Source organism: Myotis brandtii, unplaced genomic scaffold (genome assembly GCF_000412655.1).
Source record: "Myotis brandtii unplaced genomic scaffold, ASM41265v1 scaffold56, whole genome shotgun sequence".
NCBI classification, from domain to species: Eukaryota; Metazoa; Chordata; class Mammalia; order Chiroptera; family Vespertilionidae; genus Myotis; species Myotis brandtii.
This window is the reverse complement of record NW_005370080.1, coordinates 3,194,569-3,218,320: the sequence shown is the minus strand read 5'-3', so window position 1 is coordinate 3,218,320 and position 23,752 is coordinate 3,194,569. Positions and strand designations below refer to the sequence as shown.

Below are 23,752 nucleotides of genomic sequence, written 5' to 3'. Positions count from 1 at the left end.
GAGCACAATGGCCTGCTCTTTCTCTAAGGAGAGTACAATGGAAGGTTTTACAAAACATGCATGGAAAGAATAGTCATGGGAGAAAATGGTAGTTGCTATGGGGTGAACTGTGTCCCCTGACGCAAAGTTGATACTGGTATGTTGAAGTTATAACCCCCCAGTACTCAGAGTGGGACTGCATTTGGATATAGGGTCTTTAAAGAGGTAATTAAATTATGACTGGGGCCTTCATAAGAGGAGATCAGGGCACAGAAATCTAGAGGGAAGACCATGTGAAAACATAGGAAGAAGGTGGCCATCTGCAAGCCAAAGAAAAGTCTCAGGAGAAACCAGCCCTGCCAGCACCTTGATCTTGGACTTTTAGCCTCTAGAACTGAGAGAAATAAATTTCTGTTGTTTAAGGCACCCAGTCTGTGGTAGCCAAGCAGAAATAACACAGCAGACTTAAAATAAGACAGCAACAACTGGCCTTGTCTTAACAACATTACTGTCTTTTACATTTTTCAGCTACTTTGACTTCCCAGGAAAGCAGAGCTAATGGTATCCTCTTGATTCAAGACCCACTTCAGAGCTGCTCTCTGATTTATCTTTTCTACCAGTCCTTCTCAAATTCTGTTTGGTATTTTTGTGCCTTTTTCTGAAATGCCGCTGGTCCTAGTTTGGTAGATGTCTTCCATTTTTGTTGCTTGCTGACAAACTTACCACCTGGGAGAGCTGAATATACATTTTTATAACTAGCGCAATTTAAGAAAGAAACCATAGCTAAAGGATATTTAATTTTTATATTCATGTGTCTTCACAAAATTCACAAAAAATCTTGAAATCACAGAAACTTAGTCTCTCTAAGTCATCAAGTTTATGGCTTTGCCTTTAAGCCAGAATTAAACCATTGCAGGAAATGAGAATTTTTGTATGCAAAAAATTATTCCAGAGAGGGAGATTCCACAAGTTTCCTGAGCAAGACATTAAAACTCTTATTAGATGAGTCAAGTAATCCAATGCCCAGCTCAGCACTCCGTGCCTGACTTGGACAGGCCGGGACTTTCTTAGGTCTCGCTTTGGAAATGATGCAATACTTGCAATGAGAGACTATTTCAGAATAAAAGCCAATGGGGACTAATTGTAGTGTAGTGGTTAGGGTGGTGGCACGAGGAGCAGGTAGAGGAAGCCTTTGTCAAGTACAGATATATTTGTATTATATGCATATACTATCTCAATAATAATTAATGCATTTAGTTTACTAGTATGTAAGAATTTGAAATACAGAACAAGGAAAAGAACAGAGGGGAAGAATACAAACTGGAATGATGGGGGGGTGGGGGGAGAAAAGAAACCAAGAACACTGCGGGACAGGTTGGAAAGAAGAATTATAAGAATGCTTGGCCAGAGTTGCATAGCTGATGACCACGATCCTCAGTAGTAGGATGGCTGTAGGGTAGACTGTCTTACAAGTCGGTCCCTAGAAAATGGCTCTTACTAGTTAGAAACATGTTCTTGTCATTTATGCATGCAACCAACATTCACAGAGTGCCTATTGGCTGCACATTGGAGGGTCACAGATTTGATTACCGGTCAAACATGTACCTGCATTGCAGTTTTTATCCCCGCCCCAACCAGAGCGCATGAAGGAGGCAACCGATTGATGTGTCTCTCTCACACCAATGTTTCAATGTTTCTCTTCCTCTCTCTTTCTCTCTCTCTCCTTCTCCTCTTTCCTTCCCCAGTTGCAGAATGTGGAAATTGAATTGGGGAAAAGAACACATTACTCAGAACTTCCACGGCTTCTCCTTCATCAATAAAAATTGCCTCCACACCATAAACATGCCAATCACTCCTCCCCCTCCACCCTCAGCTCACATATTATTTCACAGGCATACGCCACAGTGTAAAGATACCAACATCCCCAGTGATTTTAATCTGCACTGATGTGCCATCATCAACAAGGAATATTATGGAGCCCTCACACAGGAGCTCAGGAGGGAGGAGCTAGGGTGTAGCCAAGAGAAGTAAATAGGCAAGAACTGGGGCATAGAGGAACCACACAGCAGAGCTGGAGGGCAAGGAGAGGGAGGCACCATGGCCTCACTCAGTGAGGAGGCTTCTGGGGGCTTCAAGGACAGGTTTGAATCAGCTCACCAAAGAGCACAATGGCCTGCTCTTTCTCTAAGGAGAGTACAATGGAAGGTTTAACAAAACATGCATGGAAAGAATAGTCATGGGAGAAAATGGTAGTTGCTATGGGGTGAACTGTGTCCCCTGACGCAAAGTTGATACTGGTATGTTGAAGTTATAACCCCCCAGTACTCAGAGTGGGACTGCATTTGGATATAGGGTCTTTAAAGAGGTAATTAAATTATGACTGGGGCCTTCATAAGAGGAGATCAGGGCACAGAAATCTAGAGGGAAGACCATGTGAAAACATAGGAAGAAGGTGGCCATCTGCAAGCCAAAGAAAAGTCTCAGGAGAAACCAGCCCTGCCAGCACCTTGATCTTGGACTTTTAGCCTCTAGAACTGAGAGAAATAAATTTCTGTTGTTTAAGGCACCCAGTCTGTGGTAGCCCAAGCAGAATAACACAGCAGACTTAAAATAAGACAGCAACAACTGGCCTTGTCTTAACAACATTACTGTCTTTTACATTTTTCAGCTACTTTGACTTCCCAGGAAAGCAGAGCTAATGGTATCCTCTTGATTCAAGACCCACTTCAGAGCTGCTCTCTGATTTATCTTTTCTACCAGTCCTTCTCAAATTCTGTTTGGTATTTTTGTGCCTTTTTCTGAAATGCCGCTGGTCCTAGTTTGGTAGATGTCTTCCATTTTTGTTGCTTGCTGACAAACTTACCACCTGGGAGAGCTGAATATACATTTTTATAACTAGCGCAATTTAAGAAAGAAACCATAGCTAAAGGATATTTAATTTTTATATTCATGTGTCTTCACAAAATTCACAAAAAATCTTGAAATCACAGAAACTTAGTCTCTCTAAGTCATCAAGTTTATGGCTTTGCCTTTAAGCCAGAATTAAACCATTGCAGGAAATGAGAATTTTTGTATGCAAAAAATTATTCCAGAGAGGGAGATTCCACAAGTTTCCTGAGCAAGACATTAAAACTCTTATTAGATGAGTCAAGTAATCCAATGCCCAGCTCAGCACTCCGTGCCTGACTTGGACAGGCCGGGACTTTCTTAGGTCTCGCTTTGGAAATGATGCAATACTTGCAATGAGAGACTATTTCAGAATAAAAGCCAATGGGGACTAATTGTAGTGTAGTGGTTAGGGTGGTGGCACAAGGAGCAGGTAGAGGAAGCCTTTGTCAAGTACAGATATATTTGTATTATATGCATATACTACTTCAATAATAATTAATGCATTTAGTTTACTAGTAAGTAAGAATTTGAAATACAGAACAAGGAAAAGAACAGAGGGGAAGAATACAAACTGGAATGATGGGGGGGTGGGGGGAGAAAAGAAACCAAGAACACTGCGGGACAGGTTGGAAAGAAGAATTATAAGAATGCTTGGCCAGAGTTGCATAGCTGATGACCACGATCCTCAGTAGTAGGATGGCTGTAGGGTAGACTGTCTTACAAGTCGGTCCCTAGAAAATGGCTCTTACTAGTTAGAAACATGTTCTTGTCATTTATGCATGCAACCAACATTCACAGAGTGCCTATTGGGTGCTTGAAATTGTGTTAGACATAATCCAGGCCAGGGAAGGCTCTATATTAATATGTTCTTATTAGGAAGAAGAAGAAATAGAGCAGGAGGAGGAGGAGGAGGAGTTGGAGGAGGAGGAGAAGGTGAAGGAGAAGAAGAAGGAGGAACCTTTCTAGTCAAGCTCCTCCTGACTTTCTCTTTCCTTCCCCAGTTGCAGAATGTGGAAATTGAATTGGGGAAAAGAACACATTACTCAGAACTTCCACGGCTTCTCCTTCATCAATAAAAATTGCCTCCACACCATAAACATGCCAATCACTCCTCCCCCTCCACCCTCAGCTCACATATTATTTCACAGGCATACACCACAGTGTAAAGATACCAACATCCCCAGTGATTTTAATCTGCACTGATGTGCCATCATCAACAAGGAATATTATGGAGCCCTCACACAGGAGCTCAGGAGGGAGGAGCTAGGGTGTAGCCAAGAGAAGTAAATAGGCAAGAACTGGGGCATAGAGGAACCACACAGCAGAGCTGGAGGGCAAGGAGAGGGAGGCACCATGGCCTCACTCAGTGAGGAGGCTTCTGGGGGCTTCAAGGACAGGCTTGGATCAGCTCACCGAAGAGCACAATGGCCTGCTCTTTCTCTAAGGAGAGTACAATGGAAGGTTTAACAAAACATGCATGGAAAGAATAGTCATGGGAGAAAATGGTAGTTGCTATGGGGTGAACTGTGTCCCCTGACGCAAAGTTGATACTGGTATGTTGAAGTTATAACCCCCCAGTACTCAGAGTGGGACTGCATTTGGATATAGGGTCTTTAAAGAGGTAATTAAATTATGACTGGGGCCTTCATAAGAGGAGATCAGGGCACAGAAATCTAGAGGGAAGACCATGTGAAAACATAGGAAGAAGGTGGCCATCTGCAAGCCAAAGAAAAGTCTCAGGAGAAACCAGCCCTGCCAGCACCTTGATCTTGGACTTTTAGCCTCTAGAACTGAGAGAAATAAATTTCTGTTGTTTAAGGCACCCAGTCTGTGGTAGCCCAAGCAGAATAACACAGCAGACTTAAAATAAGACAGCAACAACTGGCCTTGTCTTAACAACATTACTGTCTTTTACATTTTTCAGCTACTTTGACTTCCCAGGAAAGCAGAGCTAATGGTATCCTCTTGATTCAAGACCCACTTCAGAGCTGCTCTCTGATTTATCTTTTCTACCAGTCCTTCTCAAATTCTGTTTGGTATTTTTGTGCCTTTTTCTGAAATGCCGCTGGTCCTAGTTTGGTAGATGTCTTCCATTTTTGTTGCTTGCTGACAAACTTACCACCTGGGAGAGCTGAATATACATTTTTATAACTAGCGCAATTTAAGAAAGAAACCATAGCTAAAGGATATTTAATTTTTATATTCATGTGTCTTCACAAAATTCACAAAAAATCTTGAAATCACAGAAACTTAGTCTCTCTAAGTCATCAAGTTTATGGCTTTGCCTTTAAGCCAGAATTAAACCATTGCAGGAAATGAGAATTTTTGTATGCAAAAAATTATTCCAGAGAGGGAGATTCCACAAGTTTCCTGAGCAAGACATTAAAACTCTTATTAGATGAGTCAAGTAATCCAATGCCCAGCTCAGCACTCCGTGCCTGACTTGGACAGGCCGGGACTTTCTTAGGTCTCGCTTTGGAAATGATGCAATACTTGCAATGAGAGACTATTTCAGAATAAAAGCCAATGGGGACTAATTGTAGTGTAGTGGTTAGGGTGGTGGCACAAGGAGCAGGTAGAGGAAGCCTTTGTCAAGTACAGATATATTTGTATTATATGCATATACTACTTCAATAATAATTAATGCATTTAGTTTACTAGTAAGTAAGAATTTGAAATACAGAACAAGGAAAAGAACAGAGGGGAAGAATACAAACTGGAATGATGAGGGGGGAAAAAAGAGAGAAGAAACCAAGAACACTGAGGGACAGGTTGGAAAGAAGAATTATAAGAATGCTTGGCCAGAGTTGCATAGCTGATGACCACGATCCTCAGTAGTAGGATGGCTGTAGGGTAGACTGTCTTACAAGTCGGTCCCTAGAAAATGGCTCTTACTAGTTAGAAACATGTTCTTGTCATTTATGCATGCAACCAACATTCACAGAGTGCCTATTGGGTGCTTGAAATTGTGTTAGACATAATCCAGGCCAGGGCAGGCTCTATATTAATATGTTTTTATTAGGAAGAAGAAGAAATAAATAGAGCAGGAGGAGGAGGAGGCGAAAGAGAAAGAGGAGGAGGAACCTTTCCGTATGTTTACTCTTTTACATTATGTAGGTCAGGTTCCTTGGGAAACACAACCTGAGACTCCAAGGTCAGCCTGCAGAGTGTTCATTGAGGGTGCTCGTAGACCTTCTGTGAGAGTGAGGGAAGGAAGTAGGGAACAGGACTGAGCAGCAAGAAAAGCTAAGAGGCAACATGGCTGCAGGGAATCAGCTAATCCCGGAAGGAGCCCTGGAGCTGAAGTGGCCCTTCAGAATTGTCCTGGAGCCTTTGCACCCCAAATCAACCAGTCATTGGATACAGCAACCCCAGGGAGGTCCCTGAGCCTTGGTCCCTAGGCAGCTCCTTCAGCTGAGCCCAGGTCTGGGACAGGCGCTCAGCTGTGAGTCATCAGCAGCCAACACTTCTCCCAAGAGCTGGGGGATGAGTACCTCTGTGCTGGCGAGGTGGGGGGTCTGAGTAACACCCCTCAGTATCCACTACATATAAGGAAACTAAGGCACAGAGAAGTTAGGTAACTCACTTAAGATCCCACAGCAAATAAATGGCAGAGCCAGCAATCACACCCAGGCAGGCTGACTCCAAAAGCTAAGCCTCACTCATCTCTAAACTGTGTGTAGAGAATCTACCAAAATGCTGTCATGGTTGCTCAATTAATTACATCTCTTTTCTTTTGGATGTTAGTGGTAACTATTCCCTTCTATCAGCCTTCATCCTTTGCAGCTTCCTCAGAGCTAAGAACAGCAGCCTTAAGTATTTTTGTTAAATACACAGTTAAGTGTATTTTTGTAAAATACACAGTTAAGTGTATTTTTGATGGTTGAATTTAAGAGTTCCACAGATTAATACATTAACCTGATGATAGACATTAAAGGTTGGCCCCAAGTATTGAACTGAGTTCTGTAACATAAAAGATCCTTGTCTTCTCACTGTTTGTGGGCTGCCTTGGAGTCTGGGCCAATGGAGTATCCTCAAGGACCTCTGTTCCCCAAGCCCTGCTTTGCTATCCCTGGGGACCTATGTGATGAGGTCACTGTAGTCATCTGAGAGCTCGAGGAGAATGAGGTCAGAGCTGCCTGAGGCTTAGGCAAATTAATGAAGAGGGGAGGGAAAGGTCGTGTCTCTGTTGAAGTGGGGTGGGAGAAACGGTGGGGTCCACCCAGAATAGCCCCTGGACAGCCCAGTTACATGGCAACACCCCTAACAATGTTTCAGAAGGACTATCATTTTCAAAAAGAGGAAAACCCAGAAAAGTGGGTAAACTCTGCAAGCCAAATTATAGCTAAAAAGTGCCCTCCATCCCACAACTCCTCAGCTTGCCTTCCCTGGGGTCAGAGGCAGTCAATGGGTTGAAGTGGAGTAGATGGCGAGGAGGGGCACATCGGTGGTGGAAGACTGAGGCGCTGGAAACCTGAGCTGACGTGAGCACCCCGAGGATGTCCACAGCACAGCTTTGTTTCCACGCCCAGCTCTGGGAACTTCCCCATTTAGCACCAGTCATTGCTGCCTGCATGAGCCTGCAAACTCAGCCTCCAGGACTGCCCCAGGGCTGAGGGCCTCCACCTTGGCAGCTGCAGCAGGGAAAGCAGTGGCTCCCTGGGGAGCCGGAGCCTGCAGCCTGCAGAAAGAGGTATTGAGCAAGGAGGAGTGACCCTTGCCTAGAAACATGACCCGCCCAACATGGTCAGTGAGGAGACCCATGTTTCACTAAATCACCCTTCCCTCTGTTGCACCACTACTCAAAGATGAGATGACTAGAAGCTCACCACCACCCTCCCATCTTCTCTCTCCCTCACCCACTGCTTACACCATTCTGAGTGCTTTCCACATGCCATCTTATTTATCCCTCATGGTCACTCTGTGATTATGAATTATTTTTATTTCTATTTGACAGATTTGGAAATGAAGATATAAAGAAATACCTAGCTCAGGGTCACAGAGCTAGTAGGTGGTGAAACTGAAGTACATCCCAGAGAGCTCACGACCTAAAACTCCGCTTGTAACCATGAGGCAACACTGCCTCTACCTCCCAAGAAAGAATTGGCTGCCTCTTCCCAGGAGTCACTTTACTCCCTCATTAGGCAGAAACGCAGGTCCCCCCTCTCCTTTCTTTACTCTCCTTAGGCACTAGCCATGAACTGGTCACCATGACCAATTCTCAGTGGCACCCCTCACACCTCAACTTACCCCTGTGCCTGCCACCAATCCTGTTTCTTCCCTTTGAGTCCCCTGGGATAGCTCCAGGAGGAAACCAGGAACACTCGGAATGCTGACTTCCACTACGGTGGACTTTGCTCTTAAAACCGGGCATACCTGCCCTAGCCAGTTTGGCTCAATGCATAGAATGTTGGCCTGCAGACCGAAGGGTCCCTGGTTTGATTCTGGTCAAGGGCAGGTACCCCGGTTGCAGGCTCTTCCCACGACCGGGCCCTGGTATTGGTGTGTGCTGGAGGCAACCAATCAATGTGTTTATCTCACATTGATATTTCCCTCTGTTTTTCCCTCTCTCTTCCACTCTCTCTAAAAGTCAATGGAAAAATATCCTAGGGTGAGGATTTAAAAAAAAGGGGGAGGGCATAACTGATATTCAGCCAACTAGAAAGTAAAGCTATTTAGAGGGGAGGGGTGTAGATTTCCTGGAAAGCAGGATGGGGTACAGACTTCCACAAGCTTACAAAAAATAAACTTTAAAATGTTATAGGAAGCTATGAGAACTCTATAACTTTATAAGCAAAACCATTAACTAATTATTCATTAGTTAACACTAATTAACTAATTAACTAATTAATCATTAGTTAATCTTTAGGAAACACAACCACAAGACCTCAAGAGCTAGAAATTTTAAAGCTCAAGATTTTACCTTAAGTAACATATTTGAAATCCATCCTTAAATTGATTCTCTGAAACACATTCAACCCATCTTCACCAACTGAAAAACTTCACATTGTCACACTTTCAAGATGACACGTAATAGAGCTCAGAAGGAAAATAGCCATAGGTGAGCCTCTCTGCTCATTTCAAGGGCCAGAGGTGTCAGAAGAGACTAATTGTTCAGGAATGCAGACAAGGCTAAGGTCAAATTCAGTCAGCATATCAAGTCACCCAGCTTTTATTATGGAGGTACTCTGTGCCAGCCATTGTAGCAAATGCAACTTAGAATCATAGACTGTTAAGACTGGCAAGGACCTAGGGGACAAAATTTCTGTTATGGAGCCACTTACAATTTGATTGGAATATTAAGACTCACATATAGGTGGAAATTAGAAAACAATACTAAACATAAATAAGCAGACAGTGAGAGATGCTGTAAAAACTTAGGAGAAGTAAAAACAAATTGGGACTGGAGTCGGTCAGTAGAGATTTTAAAGAGAATATGGGATTTCAGGTGACCTATGAAAGTAACAAAGTGGAGAGGTAGGTAGGCCTTTCATTGAAGGATAGTGTGAACATGGGTAGAGTAATGATAGCAAGAAGTCTGGGAACCAACCCTGGAGAAGACATGGGCATTCCTGAAGAAGAGAGCAGCCTTCCTTGCAGTGGGAGAAGTGGGGAAGGGGGGGGTGGGGAGGCTGAAGGCTGGGTAGTGAACTTTTATTATTTTATTTTAATTATTTGGCGAGGAAGAGGTAGTGAGCTTTTTTTAAAAAATATATTTTATTGATTTTTTACAGAAAGGAAGGGAGAGGGATAGAGAGTTAGAAACATCGATGAGAGAGAAACATCGATCAGCTGCCTCCTGCACACTCCCCACTGGGGATGTGCCTGAAACCAAGGTACAGGCCCTTGTCTGGAATCGAACCTGGGACCGTTGAGTCCACAGGCTGATGCTCTATCCACTGAGCCAAACCAGTTAGGGCAAGGTAGTGAGCTTTTAATGCAGGAATTTGAAATTGGTTTCATAAGGTCAAAGGGAGCTACTATAGTTTCTTAAGTAGTAGACCACACTTCTTAAGCGGGCTTATGTTTAAAACAAAACAAACAAACAAACAAACAAAACAAAAAAACACAAAAACAGCACTTTAGAAAGATTAATCTGGAATCTGAATGGTAGATGGATGGATTGATAACGGGAGGACAATCAGATGATCTGGTCACCCAGGTAATAAGAGCCTATCATGAGAGAGATAGAAAGACTGGGGAAAATGGAAAACATAGGATTCAGTGTTAGGAAAGCAAAAAGGGGATTAACATTAGGAAAAAAACCATGTCTGACAAAATAAGTGTGGTGTCTTTTTTTCCATTTTAGAAATGTGGGGTCTCTGGGGCATGAAACCAATGTAGAATTAAGAAGTCAGGGAGCTGTTTTGTGGGAGTAGGTGATAAATCTGTTCTTAGCCATGCCTAGCATGAGGTGAGACACTGAAAACTGAATTTGAGTAGACCATTAATTCTGGCTACATACACACCTCTCTTTAGGTTGACCATCCTATCCTATCTAATAAAAGAGAAACATGGTAATTAGCGTACGACCGCTACCCTTCCCATTGGCTAATCAGGGCGATATGCAAATTAACTGCCAGCCAAGATGGCAGTTAACGGCCAAAGAGTTAATGAGTGTATTTGGCAAAGGCAGAGAGGTCCTTTTGAACCTGTCTTCTGGAATTAGAGTTTTCTTAATAGGGTTTCACCTGGATTTCTTAACAGTCATAGGTAAAACATTATTAGTTGTTTTTGTTTGCGAGATTTTTAAAATGAGATTTATTGTCATGTTTCAAAATAGTGTTAAATATGTTTGTTGTAAAAAGTTTGGCAAATACAGAATAGTGTAAAAGAGAGGAGAAAATCCACTCAGTGATTACCATTGTTAAAGTTTTGGTGTGTTCCTTACTAGATGTTTTTCTATGATATTCTGCATGTTCACTCATCTGCTTTTCAATTGAGATATGGTGAGCATTCCTAAGTCATTCAAGACATTTCACCAATGGAAGCTGTCCAATTGAAAAATATAGTTGATTGTATTTGAAGCATTAAAAACTATTTGTCTTTTTGGATTGTAAAACTGACACATGTTTGTTCTAGACAATAGGGAGCAATAAGAAGGGAAAATAAATTGCATAAACTCTATAGGGAAACCAGCCACTGAGTACATTTACATGTTCATTTTTTTAGTCTTTATAAGAAACAACAAATTGGAATTCAAGATAAATCATTTTGAATGCCTAACAGTATCACAAGCAAATTCCAATCCTAATATATAAAAAGCAAGGGGCCGTCACGACCGAAACAACTGGATGGACGACCGAACAGTAGGCTGCGTGGGGCGACCAGGCTGGCAGGGGGGTTAGTGAGGGACGACCAAATGACTGAACAGCAGGCTGTGTGGGACGACCAGGCGACAGGGGGGTTAGTGAGGGACGACCTGATGACTGAACAGCAGGCTGTGTGGGGTGACCAGGCCGACTGGGAGACAGTTGGGGGCGACCAGGCCAGCAGGGGGACAGTTGGCGACCAGGCCGGCAGAGGGGGCAGTTGGGGGTGAATAGGCTGGCAGGGGGGCAGTTGGGGGCAAGAAGTCCTGTGGGGGGGCAGTTTAGGGCGAGCAGGCTGGCAGGCAGAGTGGTTAGGGGCAATTGGGCAGGTAGGCAGGTGAGCGGTTAGGAGCCAGCGGTCCCGGATTGTGAGAGGGATGTCTGACTGCTGATTTAGGCCCGATCCTGTGTCAGACATCCCCTGAGGGTTCCCAGATTGGAGAGGGTGTAGGCCGGGCTGAGGGATACACACCCCCATGCACAAATTTTGTGCACCGGCCACTAGTGTTTAATATAAAGTCAACAAATACACAAAGCTGAGGTTTTTACTATATTATTCTAGCTCCACAAAAGCATTTCTTTTGTTGTTTTCTAGGATTGAAATAAACTGTCACCTTGATGTTTTCAAGAACACTGAAGCTGTGTTCAGGCCTCAGATTTTTCAGGCCAAAATCAAAGGCCAGCAATTGACCAGAGAAGGAGAAGCAGAACCTTCAGGCTTGTTTGATTTGAACTTTCTGAATTTCCAATCCTCAGCATTTCAGAGTGTCACTGTTTCTGACCATGTGTAACCTCTGCTTAGGAGTATGATTCCAAAGGATTGGCATGTTTTGTCCAGTTTCTGAAATCAGATGTTGACATTGGCACTCTACATTTTAGTTAAAAATATCAAATATTAATTAGCATCCCCAAAGGATGTGCCAATTTTAGCTTTTAACTCTAAAAATATGTTTACATGTTCCCAAAATATTTTTTAAAAGTCTGCTTTTCTCCCATTCATTCACACTTCATTCATCAGAATGAGGTCAACAGGGCTAGAAAGTCAAGAAGGGATCAAGTCATATGATTGGTTTGTAAATAGTTGAAAATCTGTATTTGTTATTTGGTTGGGTGATTTTAACCTTTATGATAGAGCCTTGAGCCTATAAAAAATTGAAGTGGGATCTGAACATGGCAAAATGTGTTTGCTTTTCTCAGATAAATCTGTTAGTCTGCATGTGCTGTAAAATGGCATTTTCCTCCATTGAAAATTCCACTTCCTATGCAACATATGCCATTCTGCCTTCCTCACAGACTTCCCCAAATAAAGTTCAAAATCCCTCTTGCATTTGTAGTCAATCTAGCCCCCCGTTTGGGGTCAACTGAGAAGTGCCCCAAGAGAAGTCTTTTCAAAAAAGCATTGAACAATTAGCCAGCACAAAAATGTAGCTCTGGGTGACTTCTAAATTGAGTTTCTCAAAGCAAACTGTTAGGTAAAAGAGAAAGCCAAAACTCAAAAGCAATGAAGAAGGAAGAGAAATAATGGAATTTTGTATTTAATAAAATTTAAAGGTGATATACTTTACTATAGATAGATTGCTCCCTGAAATGGTCATATAGACTTACCAGATTAAGAAGTGTCAAGTATTTCCACTGTCCACCATTTTGAAAGATTTTGGATATCTGCGTATTCCTTCCTTTTTGTGAGATGTGATAATTGAGAAAAATATACCAGCTCAAAACAAGGAAGTGGTATACGCATGTCGAAGTCCTCGTCATGGCTCACTCTGGCCGGGAAACTGTGAACGTCTGAAGTGGCTTTCGTCTGGTGTCTTGTGTTGGGTAAGAGCTGAAATCCTGCAGCAGGCGGGGAAGCTGTAAAACACACCCCTCCGGTTGAGAGTTCCAACGAGATTGAATTTTGCCTCCCTCATAAGCTCCCTCCAGATAAACTTTGTGACAGGATTTTTGTTTATTTTCAGATGTCCCAGTTAGATAACAGGTAGGGTGCAGATTTGCATACAGGCAAGGATCAACGCAAGAGCTGCACTTTGCTCGAGCAGGCTGAGATGGGGCGTGGTTAAGTGACCTTAGTGAGAATTACCACTAAACTGATGAAATCCTGTCATGGTTGCATTCTCTCTCCTTTTTTTTTCATTTGAGCAGAACAAGGAAGTTGCAATAATATCTTCTGAGAGAATGAGGGGCAGGTTGGTAAACCAGGAGGGAGAGATTGTGGGCGTGTTTAGGACGTGGAGGGAGGTAAGTAAGAAGGGAAAAGGTATTGTAATCTTGCTGCTGAGGTCTCTGAGGCCCCATGAAATCTGAAACAACACTTGGACCTCCAGAGAGCAGTTCTAAGGGTTTTTTGCTTTTGTTTTTTAATTTTGTATCTACTCCCTGGAGAACCGAGGGTTACCCAAGGCTGTCCCGGACACTTTTATTTGCATAGGTTTTTCTCTACCCTGGGAGGACAGAAGCAGAGCAAGTCATCTGTGGCTAAAGAAGCATAAATAAGCCGAAGGGTGTGGCCATGATCCCATCATACCTGAGTTTAGACATTTCCTTGGGGAGAACGAGAATATGCTCAGGCTGGGCAGTCTGAAGGACTGAATCCTGCCTCGAGCTGGACGGAAGGGACCTGAGAGAGAGCTGAAAGTGTCATACCTTGTGCCGTCACCAGCTTGTTTCCCTGAGCAACTCACTAAGAGGGTTCTGAGCAAATCCCTCAGGGAAATGCTCTCAACGTAGTTGTGTAAGTATGTAGTTGGTGCTGTTCAATAATTTAACCAGGGTTTACAAGTACTGGGAGAAAGAGCTTCAGGCCTGCCCTAGCTGCTTTGGCTCAATGGATAGAGTGTCAGCCTGCAGACTGAAGGTCCCAGGTTTGATTCCGGTCAAGGGCACATATTAGAGTTGTGGGCTCAATCCCCAGTAGGGGGTGTGCAGGAGGCAGCCAATCAATGATTGTCTCTCATCATTGGTGTTTCTATCTCTCTCTTCCTCTCTGAAATCAATAAAAAAATGTATTTTTTTAAAAGGAACTTCAGACTGTACATGTAGGACAAAACCAAACAAAGCTACCATCCAAGAGTCAGTCATAGGATCCCAAATCTTAGACACTGCATATGGGTGTAGAGCAAATCTGAACTAGCAATAAAGGGTCTGCACTGTAAACATTCCCAAAGAAGAGGTGATCTGGGAAATGGGTGACATAAAACTGCACACAATTCCATGGCCTAGGTTAAAATTACAAATAACAACGATGACCAGATTGGTGAGACGAGGTGTTTTCCCCGGGTCGTGTCTCTCAACGCCAAAGAATGAGCTTCGCGGACCAGAAGATTTAAGCAAAGTGTGGAAAATTTATTACAAGCAGATTCAGACTCCCCGCAAGGGGAGGGGGACCCAAGAATGGGCTGCCCGTTAAAGCCTTGTAGTCCAGGGGTATATGTTTGCTACAAGCCTGCTCTGTGTCTACCTGTGTCATCACCTGATTGATTCCCTCCATTGTTTTTGCCCAGTAATGGACCTAAACTTTCCCTGTTTCTATGTGTTGTTAGTATGTTCCTATCCTGAACTTTTTCTGTTTCTCTGTGTTTGTACATTTTGTTTACTGCAGGCCCTCTCTTGGTTTCCCATGCCTCCCGCTTTGAGTCCAGAAGCATTTTATTATTTCTGCTTGGTTGGTTCCTGTGGTTAGGCTGCTCAAACTGCCGTGTCTGCTGCCCCTGCCTATGTTCCACCCGTCTTTGTTTTCCACTGCACCCCTGCCTTATCTGCCTGCACTTCAAGTTAACCTTCTCAACAATAGCATCTAATAATTTTCCAGTACTTAATACATGACAGGCATTGTTCCAAGTGCTTTACACACACGTTAACTCATTTACCCTCTAAACAAGACTATGAATTAAGTACTAGTATTGTTATCGGCGAGACAAGGAACCCTCAGTTCCTGACTTCTTGAGGGAAATATTTCAATCAAGAGACAAAGTGTAGAAAAGCAAGCAAGAATTTATTGACCGCAGCAAAAATATACTTAGGACAGTGAAACAAGGAAGGGCATAGAAGCAAGAGGAGAGCCTAGGCTGGGCTGCCTTACCTCACTGGGAAGTGAGAGAATAGGGGGCCTTGGAGACAGGTCCAGGGGGTGAGTCCGGGACCAGCTGCTGCTGCCCATTGCTCCCCTGGTTGCAAGTCTCATGGGGTCCCTTAGAGGCTGGGGATGCAGGCCGTGGGGAAAGGACAGAAGGAAGGGGATGGAATGGGAGTGCTCCCAGGAGAAAGAGCGAGAGAACACCTTGGGACCTTCATTTTCAGGGGTGTTAAAGATTGGGTGTTTAGGGCAGATCTAAAGGGTGAATCAGTAGAATATTCATCAGCTTTATGCTGATGTACCAAAATGAGATTTATTTTCTTAATTTATCTGTCCTTGGGTGTGGTTGGCAAATGGCACCTAATTGAATTTCTGTTGCTTGTCTCTCTTTGTGTTTAGCTATTTACCCTCTGGTTGGGGAAGAGAAATGCAAACCATTTATTCTCAAGTGCCCTTGGTTTAGGGAAGATAGGATTTACTAAGTGACTACAAAATGCTGTTTAACTCTCTGTCTTAGTTTCCCTATTCTGCTTGTCCTGGAATTTTCCTAGTTTCTTACTATTCTAGAACAATTATGATCCTCATTTTCAGATGGGAACTTGAAGCCCAGGCGCTAAAATAGAGCATGCAGAAACTTAAGAGGCAGAGCTGCAATCTGTACTTCAACAGGGGTGTCTGACCCTAAAGAAACAATGTTTGCTCTGCACACCCTCAGGCTTCCTTTGCATTTATCCACTCTCTGCTTACCCCTTAAATTCTCTTCCTCTCCCATCAGAAAATTCTCTGTAACATGTTTTGTAACTTGGTGCACATATGAATTGTTGTGCTACGTCTCCCAGGGCATTATCATGGTAAATACTACTGTAGATGTAGGGATTTTACTCCTTTATACAAACATCTCAAGTATAAGTCTGCAGATGGGTAAGGATTTGAGGCACAAGTAGGAAAAGAGGAAAAGACCCAAATCTCTGAAATGTGTCTGTTCAAACCTGGAGACTGACCTTTTAACATCTGGAATTTTTTTCCTGCATTAGCCTCAGTGCCCACAGATGAGGCCTTTCATAAATATTGATAAAATTATTTAAATTTATTTGTAAGAAGTTTGGCATTTAACATTGAAATTCAATTTTTAGCATTTTAATAAATGATGTAACATAATATAAACAGTCATGCACTGCTTAACAATGGAATACATTCTGAAAAATGTGCCAGGCAATTTCGTTGTTGTGCAAACATCAGAGTGCACTTAACACAAATCTAGATGATATAGCCTACTACACACCGAGGCTTTACAGTATAGCCTATTTCTCTGTAAGGGAGGAAAAATAATTTTCCCTTCTGGGTTCTTGGTTAAGTTATCCTTGAAATAAAACACAGGTTAACGGGGAAAAAAAACGAAAGTCTAATAGCACGTATAACATAATATTTATGTCCTGTAAACATGGAAAGACCCAGGAAAGCTGAGTAACTTGCCAAAATGACTAAAGCCAACACCTTAAATAACATCTCCAGCTGAAGACAAAAGATGCTGGGGGCGTAGGGAGTCAGTGAAGGGAGGTTACCAGGAAAAGCACAGCAAGCAAGGGTAAGGTTGTTACGCAGATTTTACTGGAAGTTGTCTTCTGCTTTGGTAAGAGTTTCTAGAGATAAGGTAATTCCTCTCTTATCTTACAAAGGGTAACCTCTATTCCATTTTCAGTTTCTCCCATGTCTGCTCTTTTTTTAAATTAACCAGCCTAAAATAATCTTTACGTCAAATAGACATATTTTGGGATGATGAATTCCGTTCCCTTGCATCTCCTAAGATCCAAACCTGTACTGCGTGTTACTATACTGAATACTGTAGGCAATTTGTATATTGCATTACGGTGTGACTTTATGGTGTGCATTACGGCCATGACATTACTAGGTGATGAGAATTTTTCAGCTCCATTTTAATCCTATAGGACCACCATTGTATATGTAGTCTGCTGTTGACTGTATGAACAAAAAGAGGACTATGTAATAAATCAGAGAAGCTCAGCAGTGGCCAAAAGTAACTTCACAGGGTGATCTGATTATAAATTCCTTCTTGGGCAGGTCATGGTTGACTATAACTTCCTTAGTAAGAGTTTTATTTTTGCCTTAAGCAGCCTTTCCATTGTTTTGTGCATCTAGGTTAACACACCTTTGAAATGTCAGAATAATCCTCTGGATTATTTTAGACCCCTGGAGGTTTAACCAGACTGAAGGGAGCACATGAGCTTGTTGCCTGTAAACATTCCTATTTACTGTGTTAAATATACTATACCCTCCAATGTAAAAGAAGTATGTGAAAAGGAAAATGGGGGGGAGGGGAGGCTTGCAACCTAGTTCAGTATCTGGTTAAAACTGTAGTCTTACTTGCCCACTCTGACTGACTTGGGTGGAGCTGCAGAGCCTAACCCCAAGGCCCCGCCAAAACTGACTTGGGCAGAGCTGTGGGGCCCCTCAGGGGCCCACCACAGGAGGAGGTATATAGGTCAGAGCCTCCCCACCAGTTCAGTTCAGGCTTTGGATCCAGAACTCCCCTGGACTAACAGATCTGCGAAATAAAGGTTAAACTTTCCTCCCTCAGAGTGCTGGCTGCTGGATCTCCCATGCATTCTGCCACAACAGTATGTGCCCTGACTGGGAATGGAACCCTCAACCTGTTGGTGTATGGGACGATGTTCCAACTGAGTCACCCAACCAAGGCTGGAAAACAATTTTTTTAATTTCACAAATACTTATTGAGCAATGAAGGCTCTGGGGATTCCCTAGGGAATAAGAACTCCAATCCCTGCTCTCATGGAACTCATATTTTAACAGAAGATCTAGAAATTAAATAATAACACAATTGGGTATAATTTATAATTATAGTAGCTTTTGTGAAGGGCAAACACAGAGGACTTATTAAAGGGATAATATAGTACCAGACTTGGGGTAGACAGGAGGTCAGGGAAAAGCTGGCCCTGAGGAAGCCACATGTGAGCAGGACTGGTCCTCCCAACACTCCTAACATGCTCTGATTGTCCTTTTTTTTTTTTTACTAGCTCCTTACATGTTCTATTTCCCAGGGAGCTGGGCCAGCCACTGCCCATTTCACACAACATACTTATCCTGGTGATTTTGCCAACTATTAGCTTCTACCACTACTTTACAGTTTGTGACCACAAATTATATACCTCTAGTCCCAGCCTTCTATTCATCCCCATAAAACTTCAAACATACCCAACTACTTTTGGACATCTCCTGAATGTGCCAGTTATACCTCAAACTCAAGACGTCTAAAATGAACTCACTGCATTTCCCCAAACTTGGGCTTTTTATTCTCTGTCTTCTGAGAATGCCCTCATTAACCTCTTATCTTCCTTGCCTCCTCTCTCACCCCAATTACAATTAACGACCAAATTTTGCCAAGTTCATCTCCCAAACAAGCTCAAATCAGTCCTCTTCTTTTCATCCCTTCTATAACTGTCCTAGTTCAACTTTTCTTTATTTCTTTCCAGTGCTACAGCAACTGTCTTCTAATTGGTTTTCCTGATTCCAGTCTTATTCCCCAACTCTGTTCTTCACAAGGCCAGGGAGAATTTTATCAGGAGTTCTAATCTTACCACATCCCTCCCCAGCTTAAGTCCCTTTACTGAATCAATATCACCTGCAACATAACATCCAAGTTCCATAGCTTTTAATAAAACTTCCCACTTCCCTATGGCTTTGTTACTCTTTCCAGCCTCATCTCACCTCACACTTGATGTTCCTCCAACACCACCAAATTGGCAGAGGTTTCCACCCACACCTCACTGTGTCATGTCCCAATGCCTTTATTCCCACTTTCTACTCTTCCTGATGCCTTCTTTCAACATAACTTTGACTGATTCTCTCATATCCATCCTCCAAAATGCAACTCAGCAGTTTTCTTCTCTAGGAACTCTTACATAAGCCTCTCCTCAACCAGGCCATATTAAATAACCCCTTCTAATCTTTCTTAATACCTTGTGCATATGTAAATTGCATGATAATTAATTAGTGTATTAGTCCACTTGGGGTGCTATAACAAAAATGCCATACATTGGGTATGAACAACAAAAACTTATTATTTCTCACAGTTCGGGAGGCTGGGACGTCCAAGATCCAGGCACCAGCAGATTCCGTGTCTAGTGAGAGCTCACTTCTTTGACAGTTGTCTTCTCACTGTGTCCTTACATATCAGAAGGAGCTGAGGATCTCTTTGGCATTTCTTTTGTAAAGGCACTAATCCTATTCATGGGGGCTCCACCCTCATGATCTAATCATCTTTTAAAAGTCTAACCTCCTAATACCATTACTTTGGCAGTTATGATTTCAAGATATGAATTTTGGAGAAACAAAAACATCTAGTCTGTAACAATTAGGAATTAATCTCTTAATGTGCCGTTATCTCCCAGGGCTTAAAGTGGGTGTGTCTGGATTCCTAGAGCTTAGCATAGTGCTGGGCGCACAATAAGAAATTAATAAATATCTATTAAATAAATGAATATGTGCATATCAGGCATACTTGTCTATAGAGCCTTACTATAATGCCGGCTCATTCATGTAAAATCTACTATCCTCAAAATGTTTAGCTGCTGGGTTCTGGGAAGCAGGTAGAATACTAAGATGAGTAAGACATAGCCTAAACCCTGGAGGAACTCATAGTCAAATTGCAGAGACAGATACATAAACAAAAAATTACAGCAGGATGTGATAAGTACTATAATAGAGGCATGTATAATGTACTAATGGAACCTAAATTATCCTGCACATTATTCTGTCATTCTGAATATACAGAAGTTTGAGTTAAAGATGAATGCATTGAGTAAATCATGGGAAACTTCAGACACCATGTAAGAAGAGAGGAGGATTAAAGTAATCCCTCTGAGCGAAGTGTTCATGGCCTCTAGCAAACATAACACTTTTGACTGATAGGGATTATAACTCATTCCTAGGCCAGTCACAGAGTGATGAGGTACAAAGAGCAGGGGATCAAACCTGGGCTGGAATCTACTGTGTAACCTTGGACTTATCAACTATCAGCCTCATTGGGGTGTTAGTTTCCTCAAGTGAAATGGGGCCCAGGGATTCTGGAGTGCTGATTGTTTCCTGAAGCCAGGATCTCTAACCCTTGGGATTCCTATTATTCCTCATTCACGCAGTGCTGCTTGTATTTCCCTGGAGCCCCTACTGCCTCTGAGCCAATATCACCCTGTCTTCTAAAGCCCTCTCCCTGATAAAAGGTGGGTGATGCTAGAAATAATTAAATATGTGTGTTGCCCCGTTGAAACCAAGGTGAAGGGAGACTGGGATCTTCCTTCCAGTGGACTTGGCATCCCTAGAAGTCCCTGTCCATTTGCTGTACATGCAGCTGAGAACTGAGGATGAAGCTCACCCATTATACCACATTGAAGAATATTTGTTTTCCCAGAGGTCACTGTGAGTGACCTTCTTTTTAAAAACTAGAACATTTATTAAAGGCCCCCCATCTGAAGTCTGTTTGATGAGAACATGTTTTGGTTTTCAGTCACCAAACAAACCAACTCTGAAAGGCACTGGAACCTTTTATTTTTTCTGTGAGAACTTGCTTGGCCCACCACTTTACTTTGTCTGTTGCATTGGGAAACCTGATTCAGAACTGCCTTACTCCTTGATCTCTAGCTTTGCTTTTACAATGAAATGCAGTGTTCTGTGATCTTCTCAGATTCACTTAGACATTCTCTGTTGATAGTTTTGAAGGTAGATTTTCAGTTGGGAGCCTAAAGAATGCTTCCTGTTTACAAGCATGAAATTGACTCACATTATTTTAAAAGTTTAGAGCTGTACAGATCCATTTGAGGACAGTTGATTCAACGTTTTTATCTTTCAGGTGAGAAAATGAAAGCTCAGAGAGGTTAAGGGACTTTCTCAAAGTTTCACAACTATGGGGGAGTAATGACCAGAATACAGGTCTCTTAACTAACAACCGGTACAGAAGTCTTCTACTGTTTCTTGAATTACTTTGTTTTGTACCCAAATTCTAGAATTTTCAAGTGAATTTCTCTTGCATCTTACTTGATTATGTGAGGTCTGATGATGTTATTAAAGAGAAACTATCTAATTAAAAAGGAACACCTTTTTTACACTCTCAAATTTCACTATTTTGCAAATATCCTGTTTACAGAAATGCATACATTTTCTCACAAGAAAACTTAGATATTTTAATATAGATTTTTATATATTGAATTAATCAGCAAGATTAAGAAACATATTCAATGCTGATCATAAGCACATCCATTTTCAAGTTTTGAGTGTCTCATGTGAATTCCTGCTTTCCTGGGAAATTCACTACCAGTACAACAGCAGTTAAGCTCTGATTACCTTGTTTTAGCAGTCTATAGAGACACGTCTGAGTCATGGGTACTCATATACATGAACTGCACTCTGTTTGCTGATTTTCTATCTAATAATTGTTTCATTTGCTGGAAAGGGGCTGTTGCAACCCCTAATAATTATTAATTTGTCTATTTCTCCTTTCAGCTCCATCAGTTTTTGCTTTGTGCATTTGAGACTCTATTGTTTGGTGCAATATCTTTAGGATTGCTATGTTTTCCTATTGATGGGTCTTTGTATCATTATGTAATGTCTCTCTTTGTCTCTGTTAACTTTCTTTGCTCAGATAAAGTTTACTTTACCTGATATTTATATTGCTATTCCTTCTATGTTTATTGGTATGTATTTTTCATCTTTTTACTGTCAAGCTACCTATATCATTGACATTAAAGTGAGTGTCTGGTAAACAATATAGTTGGGTATGTTGCTTTTTTAAATTCACTATGCCCATATCTGTCTTTTAATTGGTACTAGAGGCTGGGAGATCCCCTCAGCCTGGCCTGCGCCCTCTCGCAATTCAGGACCCTTTGGGGGATGTCGGGCCTAAGCAAGCAGTCGTACATCCCTCTCACAATCCTGGATGCTGCATGCACCAGTGACCATACTTTTCATACAGGTGATAAGCATCTTGCTGTTGTATGGGCAGCTACATTTTTTTGCCCTGATTATAAAAAGTAGTACATAATATGATCCTTCTGAGGCACTAGTACCATTTTCCCCATCTTCTGAGAAGGAAATCATCCCCAATTGCTCAATAGAAACCAGAAGAATTCAGTGCCCCTTCTGTAGGACAGGCCATGATCCTGTGAGGAGAGGGGGATGTATTCTTCCCCCAAAGCCTTATGGAAGCACTTTAATCTGTGTTTACATGCACCAACTTCTTTGGTCTTGGAAGAGAAAAAGGCTTTATTTGCCTCTTTCCACCTCTGCCCATATGTGTACTCAGAGAGGTTACTGAGAAGGGCTCCTATAATGGAACAGAATTTGATTTCCTGTGTAACCCAGCTCAGAGACTAATTGAGCCCTTGTCAAACAAGTGGTCTTTATTAAGGAATTCCAGCTATCAACTTTCAAGGTGAAATCCTCTTAGTATTACACATATATGCATGCATATTTATGAATTCTGCTTTAAGATATCTGCCAAAGATTTTTATCAGATACATCCTTTTTGCTTGTTAGTTGGTTTTCTTATTTCTACATTTCTAGAATTGCATCACATGACCTTTGAAAGTGTTTGCTTTTCTGCTTGGAAACATAGGGCAGTGTTTCATAAAAGCAAGGAAAAGTTTGCTGGGCTTTAAATAAAAAATCCCCTTAACTTAAAAAAAGAAGAAGCAGCAGTAGCAGAAGCTGTGAGATTGTTCATTACAGGGTTGACTTATTTGGTCAAAGGGAGTTGTTTTGGTTAATTGTTTACTGCCCTCTGAATAAAAATGATATTCTCAAATTACATGAAAATGAAACAAAACTTCTCAGGACCTTTGTTTACTTTGAAGTTTAAGGTCAAATGTGTTGGCTTCCTTGGCATTTCTGCCTACCAAGCAAATCTAAATTAGTGTATATTAATTATTCATCTGGAATTACTTCACTTATCTCCATGGTTGAGGAGTATCCATGATCACTAAGCATTTTCCAACAATCCCCTCTACAACATTCATGCTGTTTGGGGCTACTCGAAGTGATTCCAGTTTTTGTTGTGGCCTAAAATAAATCACATGCCAATGCAGAATAAAATCAGCTTTTCTCTCTTTGTACTTTCAACAAACTCAACTTCTTTGAACCTTGGCCTGCTTAGGATAAGAATGCTTTACAGGTTGTGAGCTCCTGGAGACAGAAGTACAGCCGATTATCAGCTGGTTAGAAGAAATGTCTCCTCCTGACCCTCTACTCCAGTACCAACCCTTTGTATACTACTCTTCAAAGATGTCAAAACTTTTTTTTTCATGATAGTCTGACATTTCCCCTTCTGTGTTCACCTTCCAAGATACAGAGGCAGACAAGTTAAAATGATTCAGAAAAGGCCTACATAGGGACTCTATGAAGCTTACCCACTTGACCTCAAGATTGTTCTCAAACCATGAGGCCTCTTTGTCAATGAACTTAATTGTGCAAT

General features: G+C 42.0%; 1 protein-coding gene across 1 annotated transcript in view; it reads right to left on the bottom strand.

The window, feature by feature from the left end:
* ADTRP (androgen-dependent TFPI-regulating protein) overlaps positions 1–23,752 on the bottom strand; it is an 88,182-nt gene that overhangs the window by 55,070 nt on the left and 9,360 nt on the right. Inside the window, exon 2 of the mRNA XM_005878425.2 lies at positions 12,786–13,034. Coding sequence (XP_005878487.1) covers positions 12,786–12,938 — 153 coding nt within the window. The 5' untranslated portion in view covers positions 12,939–13,034. The remainder of the gene's footprint in view (positions 1–12,785; positions 13,035–23,752) is intronic.